The sequence below is a fragment of the Echinops telfairi genome, unplaced genomic scaffold (assembly GCF_000313985.2).
Source record: "Echinops telfairi isolate 266 unplaced genomic scaffold, ASM31398v2 ScPeMD7_8;HRSCAF=38, whole genome shotgun sequence".
Classification (NCBI taxonomy): Eukaryota; Metazoa; Chordata; class Mammalia; order Afrosoricida; family Tenrecidae; genus Echinops; species Echinops telfairi.
The window spans coordinates 13,523,710-13,532,834 of record NW_022103905.1 but is presented as its reverse complement, the minus strand read 5'-3'; the positions used below and the strand labels follow the sequence as shown (position 1 = coordinate 13,532,834).

General features: G+C 45.7%; 1 protein-coding gene across 2 annotated transcripts in view; it reads left to right on the top strand.

The window, feature by feature from the left end:
* The window catches only part of RAB27A (RAB27A, member RAS oncogene family), a 90,178-nt gene extending 81,059 nt beyond the window's left edge, over positions 1-9,119 (top strand). For both annotated transcript variants that reach the window (XM_004709438.2, XM_045286513.1), the window contains exon 7: positions 6,977-9,119. In XM_004709438.2, coding sequence (XP_004709495.1) covers positions 6,977-7,175 — 199 coding nt within the window. In that variant the 3' untranslated portion in view covers positions 7,176-9,119. The remainder of the gene's footprint in view (positions 1-6,976) is intronic.
* The last annotated feature ends 6 nt before the right edge of the window (positions 9,120-9,125 follow it).

Below are 9,125 nucleotides of genomic sequence, written 5' to 3'. Positions count from 1 at the left end.
CCCTTTCCCCTTCTTTCCTCGTGCTGGAAGTTCAGAAAGTGCTCAGGGGAAGAAGTCACCTTGGGAAGGAATGGAAGGAGAGGTCGATTGGTGGGAGATGCCTGACTCTGGAGGCTCGAAGGCCAGGACAGGAGATCAGCCCGATGCCCTGGAGGACAGCGTACGCGTGAAAGCCTCTGAACACGGAGCATGTTCGCGTGCTCTTCCAGATCAGTCTGGGCTCCACAGGAGGGTGGAAAGGCTCGAAACGGAGATTGCAGTGATCGTAAGCTAAATCAGGAAAAGGACTTAAGGAAATCTGAAAAGGAGGAACACATCAGAGGAAACTGGACAGAAAACCCAAACAAAACAACTAGACAAGCTAGAAGGGGCCAGAACAGGATTGAAAATTTCTCTCCGTTCTCGCTTGGACTGACAAGCACTTGCCATGGAATGTGGAGGTTTTCCATCTAGGGCTGTTGCTTTGAACCCTGATTGCATGTTACAAACTCTTGGGAGCTCCTAAAAACAAAGCAAACCAAAAACTCATGTCTGGGCCTCACCTCTGAGCTTTTGCTATAATTGGCTCTGGAGTGTTATAGTCATCAAGGATCAATTGGAGAAGCATACCGTATATAAAGGGATTTGCTATGGGCGTTAGACCTCAGCAATTGTGGGAGTGGGGTGCTTCATGTCTGATGCTGAAACTTGAAGTTCACAGGACAGGCAGTCAAAAAGGGAAGATGGCTATCAGGCAGGGAGAGCAAGAACAAGCTGGGACCGCCAGGATGGAAGGAAGGGTTCCTGAGGTGGTTTCTCACCCCGTTGCTATAATGTCCTGCAGAAGGCAGGCCTCTTCGTCACAGAGTCAACACCCAGGAGGAGGAGGAGCAGAGTGAGGTGGAGGAGGTGGAGGTCCAGCCCGCAGATAAGCAGACAAGTATGAGAGCTACAAAGTGGCTGCTGCTTCACGTCTCCCCACACTCTCCGGGTGGCCTGCCCTGACTGGAAAGGAGATTCCAGGAACTGTTCAGAAATTGTCTCTTTAAAAAGCCACCGTACTGGTGTGGGGAGGGAGTTAAAAAAATTCTCCCCAAGACCATTTTATTAGGAGTTAAATCCAGACATCATACCATTCCATAGTTCAATCACATCAAGCAGTATTGTACAATTGCTACCTCAATCCGTTTCATTAGAAAGGTTGTCTTAAAGCACTCCGTTCGATTTTGCCAAGCAGTGGTTGAGAACTGCAGACTGATGGGATTCTGAAGTGGAGGTTGAGAAGGCCGATTGGGTGATTCTCATAGCCCCCCCCCACCCCCTCTGAGAGGCACAGTCGTGGTGTCGGGAGCCTGGGGGCGTAGTACATGGATCAGCAGTTCGAAACCACCAGCGGCTCTGAGGGATTAAGATGCGGCTTTCTACACAGTCTGGAAACCCACAAGGGCAGTTCTACCCTGTTCGCTAGGGTCGCCGTGAGTCGGCGTGGACTTGATGGCAGGGAGTTGGGTTTTCGTGGAATGTCATGGTGAGGGGAGAGGGGAGGGCTCAATGACCACAGAGATGGCTGTAATGTGGAAGCTGAGAGAGAGCTGTGTTGCAAGCAGGTAAGGAGGAAGCCAGTGGTGAAGCAATGGAGACCCTGAGGCTAGACCATGATATTGAGAAGTATGGTCAGTCAAGGCCAAACAGTCAGGCAGTGAGATAGGCCAAGCAAGCATATACCTTGGTCCTGTGGGGTCAGCAGGGTTGACTTCATCATTCTCAGCCTTTCCTTTGTTCTAAGGTAAAGCCCGCCTAGCTACCATTCTGCTCACAATTTTAACAGATTCCTGAATCGGTTGCTGCTGGGTCAGGGTAGCACTTTTTCTTTTCTTTTCTTTTTTTTTAAATCAATTTATTGAGGCTCATACAATTCATCACAATACATAGATTAATTGTATAAAACACATCTATACATTTGTTGCCCTCATTATTCCCAAAATTCGCTTGCCTCTTGGGTTCCCGGAATCAGCTCATTTTCCTTTTTTCCCCTCCCCCTCCCTTCCTCCTCCCTTCTCCCCCATGCACCCTTGATAATTTATAAATTATGATTGTATCTTATATTACACTGTCCGGCGTCTCCCTTCACCCACCCCTCTGCTGCCCGTCCCCCAGAGAGGAGGTTATATGTAGCTTCCTGTGATCCATTCCCCCTTTCTTCACCCCCTTTCCCTCCTGGTATTGCCACTGTCACCCCTGGTCCTGAGAGGTTCATCTGTCCTAGATTCCCTGCGTTTCTAATTCCCATCTGTACCGCTGTGCATCATCTGGTCTAACCAGGTCTGCAAGGCAATATTGGGGTCCTGGTAGTTGGGGGGAGCACTTTTTCTTTTTTAAGGTGATTTTAATTTTTAAAATTGTGAGTTGAGTGTTGGCTCACAGAGCAGACAATCAATTTTGCATTCAGCTATTCATCCACATTTTGGTCACCTCTTTCATGACACATGTTATTATGTGTCATGTTACATGTCCCCCTTCCTTCCTATGTTTCCTGTTTCCGTGCCTCCTCCTTTCCCAGCCTTTCCGAGTGTTACTCTGCTGTGAAGGATGCTCTTGATCTTAAATGGTTGGTCATTCTAAAGCAGCGGTTCTCAACCTGTGGGTCATGACCCCTTTGAGGGTTGAACGACCCTTTCACAGGGTCACCCGATTCATAACAGTAGCAAAATTACAGTTTATGAAGTAGTAATGTAAATAATTTTACTGTTGGGGGGTCACCACAACAAGAGGAACTGTTTTAAAGGGTCGCGGCATTAGGAAGATTGAGAACCACTGCTCTAAAATGTGTGTCTACCTCCTTAGTGTTATTGTTCCCTTTATAGACCTGCCACTTGTTTGGCTGAACATTGTGCTGTGGGGTGGGGGTGGATTACCTGAGGGGCTGCCAACTGGGAGGGTTAGCCTCATCTTTCTCCCAGGGAGCAGCTCGTGGTTTCAAACTGCTGACCTGCCAAAGGCTCCTTTGTGTATAGAAAACTCCAAACCAAACTCACTGCATCAGTTCTCTTCAGACACAGAGGACAGGGTGGGCCACCTCCCTGAGACCTTCACTCCGCACTGGAGTGAAAAGCCTCATCTTCCTCCTTTGGGCAAAGAAAGGGGCAGCGAACATAAAAAGGCTTCTGGCCTTGGAGGAAGAAGGCACTCACCTCACGAGTCTCTGGAATAGTGGATGACTTAAAAACATTTACTTTACAACAGGGATCATATTTGAGGATTTCAAGTGGCTTCGTTTAGCAGCAAGGAGCTATGGTGGGGTTGGCAGGTAAACATTGGGCTGGTAACCACAAGGTCAGCAGTTCAAAGCCAGCGGCTGCTCTGTGGGAGAAAGATGAGGCTGTGCATTCCTGTAAAGCAGTGGTTCTCAACCTTCCTAATGCCATGACCCTTTAATACAGTTCCTCACGTTGTGGTGACCCCCCAACCATAAAATTATTTTCATTACTACTTCATCACTGTCATTTTGCTACTGTTATGAGTCGTAATGTAAATATCTGATATGCAGGATGTATTAGGCGAGCCCTACAGGTTGAGAACCGTTGCTGTAAAGGCTTGCGTCTCAGAAACACCATGTAGAGTAGCCACGTGTCAGATTTGACTGGACAGCAGTGGGGAGTTTAACAGAGCTCTCAGTCTCTTACTGAGTTCATGGCCTCTGTGCTAGTATGCAAAGAGACGGTCTGCATGTGCCTGCCGTACAGGGTGAGAGGAAAGTGCTCAGTGACTTCTCACAGGGCCATCGTGCCAGAGAGCGGACTAGGTAGAGTGGGGATGAATGGCTTGATCTCCGATAGTTTGAATCTTTGCGAACTAGAAGTCGTTCTTCCGTGAGTCTAGCAATCGTGTGTTGTTGCGAGGTGTGTTGAGTTGCTTCTGACTCATAGGAGCCCCAGATGGTCTCAGGCCAGCCTCACTCCCATTGCTCTGTGGCAGCCACTGTCGGTCCATCTCATTGAGACTCTGCCTCTGTTTCATAGAAGTCAATGAGACATGTTTTAAAACGACACACATAAATCAGGCAGCACTGCAGCCAGGGGCACACTTCCAGAACCCAAAGGGGCTCTGGACTCTGTGTGTCACAGCCTCAGTGACCGGACCAGTGTCCCTTCCGCCCCCCCTTTCTGATCAACACCTCTTCAAGCAGGATCCAACCGGCTATGGAAAACCATCCTTGCTGAGAGCTTGCTCTATTAGTCCTGTACCCACACATGAGCCAGACCATCTGACAGGCCAGCAAGCACATACTTGTGGTCATTCTTCGCAGCCTCAGACTGGGTTTCAGGATCTTCTAAGTTTGTGAAATAAATCAGAGCGATCTCGGCCGGCCGTGGGCCTAACAGTGTGAACTGGATGTAGATATGTTGGTAAAAAGCTGCAAGTGATAGACACCCCCCTTCCCTGTTGATTTAAAGCGATTCCTCATTTTGTTCATTTAATTTTTATTTTAAAATGTGGGATTAAGTCTCTCTATATGTATGTATTTTAAGAGCTTACTCAAATCAGTCTTCTACATGTGCTCTACATGCCCATTGAATGGCCATTTACCGTCTGATAACACATCTGAATGAGCTTTTCCCTCCTGTTTGGCAGGACTGGTCCCTAGTAATGCTACACTGGCACCACTATGTGGTCAGAGGGGACATTACCATTTTGTCTATTTAAAAGAGGGCTTTTTGAGCCTATTGAGTTAGAAGCTAATTACATTTTTGCCTAGCACGTGGTAGGAAAAGCAGAATATATTTTAGAGAAGAAGAAAAGCACACACATTGTAGTAACATTCACTGAGCACTTGTTGGGTGCTTGTCTTGTGCTAAGTTCTTTACATGCAAGATCTCATTTCTGCTTCACCATGACTCTGAGAATCTGATATTTCTCGTCACCGGCATGAAAGTGGAGGTTTCAGAGCTGGAAATGGGGCAATGGGCCATTTGACTCTAGAGCCCAGACCCTTAGTATATTGTTTCCTACTTATTTTCAACTGTCTCTCCAGCTTCAAGTGTTGAGCTATTGTTTATATTGTTCAAAAGAGATACAAAATGTCTAACGAAACAGTCCAGATAAACTGGAAATAAATTACTTAAAAAAAAAATTCCAATCAGGAACATATGGGCATAGTGTCTAATACTAACCACCAAACGTTTCATGCCCTGAAGAAACTGGCGGGTCAGTGTAAGCTTCTCGTGTAAGCTCAAGGCACATTTTGCATGTGTGTGTCTGGTACATCATTTCTTTAAGGAAGAATGGTTTTAATTCAGGGTCTTCCTGTGTGTGGATTTCATAGGAAACCCAAACCAAATTTGTTGCCATCAGGTTGATTCTGACTCAGAGCAAACCCATGGACAGAGAAGAACTGTCCCCTGTGAGTTTCTGAGGCTGACAATCTTCATGGGAGCAGAAAGCCTCATCTTCCTTCTGCAGCGCGGCTGGTGGGTTTGAAGTGCTGACCTTGTGGTCAGCAGCCCAACATGGGGCCTATTATGCTACCATCTATTTATTCCAAAGGGCCACAAAGTAAAGGCAGATAGAGTTTTAATTGAAACTAGAAGTTTGTTAACCTGAATTTGGAGTCATAAATTTAAGTTACATCTTGTTAATAAGTATGACTTAACTCCTAATCTCTATAAAGTATTTACGGTAATAAACCCTGAGCAGAGACTCATTGCTCAGGTGCAGGCACCAGCCATTGACAGTGTGGTGTAACCAGGAAGGGACCCTGCTTAAGCACTCAGCTGCCAACTGAAAGGTCAGTTGCTCTAGCCCACCCAGCGGCTCTCCAGGAGAAAGAACCTGGCGATCTTCTTCCTTGAACAGTCTCTTCTGCCCCCAGGGTCTGTAGTGTTGGCATCAACTCAACAGCAACGACAGCATCATCAGTAAAGTAAGATCCGGTTTGTTCCCTGGTGTTTAGTGAGGTTGTCTGGGGACTGAGGACTTTGAAGAGGCCTGAAGGAGGCTGCGGGTAGCGCACTTTGGCTAGGACAGGCCTGATGTGGGGCTGAATGGTCTCAGGGACCAGACTTTAGGGAGAATTACAGGTCACCTGCATCATGCATGAACTAGATGTCTGTGGGCTAATCTAGGACCCCTAGTGGTGCAGGGCTTAAGCTCTTGGCTGCTAACCGAAGGGTCAGCTGTTCCAACCTACCCTGCTGCTCCATGAGGATTGACACCCGTAAAGATAACAGCGTTGGGAACGCTGTGGGGAGTGCTACCCATTAAAAGGCCATGGCTAAAATCTCTCGCGGGGAGCCGTGGTGGCATAGTGGGTTACATTTTGGTCTGCTAAGCACAGGGCCACTGGTTCAAACCACGAGAGAGGAGTCGTACTCCCCATGAGGATTTACTCACAGAAATACGCAGGGTCAGTTCTGTTCTCTCCCTTTAAGGTCGCGGTGAGTCACAGTAGACTCAATGGCAGTGGTTGAATTTTGAGAGTCCCTTGGAATCTTGGCATGATTCCGTGAGATTTTCTTCTGGGATGATGTATTCTGAGTGTTCAAGAACCACAGTTCCAAACAAATCTTTCTAAGGGAACCCCGTTCTGTGCTGACAGTAAGAAACATCTCATCAAGTGTTTACTGTGTGTCAGTTCTTAACTAGGAGCTTTCCATATGATCTCACTTCATCCTTAGAGGAAAATGCTGTTTCACAGAGGCACGGGCTAATAATCACCTGCCAGCATTCTACAGTTAGTTAGAAGTAGAAGCAGGGAAAAAAAAGAATTGTTCTTGTGCAAAGTCTAAGGCTTAGAAAATGTCTAAAAAGGTTCCATCTCTATTGGGAATTATTGTATTGTCCTTTTTACTGTTTAATGGACCCTGCTATGGCCAAAATGTGCATTTTTATCCCCTAGTGTAGCTACTTGCCACTTATTTTCTAAGTTGAATTCTCAAGAGTGAAGGCCATTGTTCTGTCCCGCCACCTGTTGTTCACTTGACTGCTCTCTGCCTTCCAGAATCCCCTACTTTGAAACGAGTGCCGCCAGTGGGATAAACATAAGCCAGGCCATCGAGGTGCTCCTGGACCTGATAATGAAACGCATGGAACGGTGTGTGGACAAGTCCTGGATCCCTGAAGGAGTGGTGCGGTCGAACGGCCACACCTCCACAGATCAATTAAGTGAAGCGAAGGAGAAGGGGGGCTGTGGCTGCTAACAAGTCCAGCGAGCTGCCCGGTCACTCAGGTGGCCTTCTCTGCGGTTGATGCGTGGCTTGGCGGGAGATGAATGGACAACGGGGACGGACTGCTTCTCACTACACCGATTAGACTTACTCATGAAGCATCTATTTTCAAAATTGATTTCTGGGTGTTTTGCCAATATTTGTTAACAAAGATTTGGTCCAAGAGTGAAGAGAAATATTTCATGTAGCCAAAAGTGCCTTAATAAGCTGTAGCCTGATGCAGTTGGTGATTCAAAGATTAATTTAAAGCCACCAAAGGGCTCTTGTATCACATAGAATGACTGAGGGTGTCGTTGCCCGACTCATTGCCCGTCCACCGGCTCATTTCAAAGATCTTACATGCTGTTTTAAAGCTACCACAAAAAACTGAAACTAAAAATAAATCAAGCTACCCCAGCCTTGTATCCAAATTAAGCAAAGTACCCTACGGGTATAATTGGTGAACTTCTGAAATGTTGCCCAACCCACTGGAACATTAGAAGAGAATATACACCCGCCCACATGAGTTCAGTGTTGTTGAGTGTTCATTTCACGTAAGCGTTTCCTTTAGCATGAATATAAAGGCCCTGCATAGACTGGGTTGACCAACTAGACGGTCATTGTGACCTTTCATTTTTTTATTTCATGGGATGGCTTGGGGAGCCAGGGGCTGGGCTGGCTGATTGTCATAGGAGCAACAGAAGTGGGGCCTCTGGTTCCCACCTCTATTCCCGTTGTTCCGAAGATTCTAATGATTGATTAGGGAACCAGACGCCCTGGCTTCAGTTGTCTGTGATCTGTGTGTTTAGATTGGGCCTATGTGTGGGTCACGAGTGAGTGTCTAGCTGGGGCTTGTGCCAAAGCTATTTGTGATAAGCAAATCTTTAGCTTCTTTTTCTTCATATTTATAGTATGGGCCTGGTGTCCTCAGACTGCGCTTTCAATCAGCTTGTAAACTACCAATCTTCTGTCTTCACCGCCAGTCTATGTGTTGATATTTGCAATTTGCTTTATTTTCATACTGGTGGCTTGGAAGGAATTAGCTTCAAATTACATCAAGTGTCTATTTACTCTTTGTTAGGAGTTGGATGTTTGTAATTAAGCAGTCACATTTGTACTCCAGTTCAATGTAAGTGTTTAATTAGCCTGTAGTATTTTTCATTGAGTTCATGGCCATTTTCTGTATTTGCTGGGTCTTGCCAAAGAGGTGCAATTGTGCTGTTATTGCCAAAGTATCATCATATCAAATGGAAGGTGGTTTGAAAACATGATTTTGGGCAATTGTTGATAAAGTTCAAAGGTGATTTCCTTCAGTGGAAAATTCTGATTTATTAAAGTGGTCTAAATAAAGTAGTTGAGTATTTCCACAGAGCTAAATGCCTCTTTTGGAAGAAACGCCACTAATGATCACTTAACTAGAGAATCACAAAAAGTGTATGTTGTGGTGGTATTTTGGTAGCATTAGAATCAGAACAATAGAAGTATGATGGAAAAGAATTACTTTTACATGATAAATCTGTAACTGCTTTTTGAAAAAACATTGAGGCCTTTCTTGCTTTTTGCCTCTCACCACCTCCAAAACAAACTGAACTGTGATTGCCAAGATTCCTTCCCCCCCTTTTTGAATGGGGGCTCAGCTTAAGTACTGAAGCGCTCCCTGAGTCTTCAGCATTTGAACTGGGTATTCTATTGAGGAAATGATTCCGATTCCAGATCAGGGTTATAACCTGCATCAGTGCCTTCTAACATCGCCACAACATTGAAAAGGAGTGAGTCATAACTTTAATGTTATATATCAGGGCCTGTTTTATATTGTAGTCAAAAGTAAGAACAATATTTGCGTGTTTGCAAATGACTCATGAGCTATAGATTCCACTGGCCTTAAACATGGATAATTAAACGTGTACAAGAAGACTTCAAAAAGTTTGTGAGGAAATCCCATGA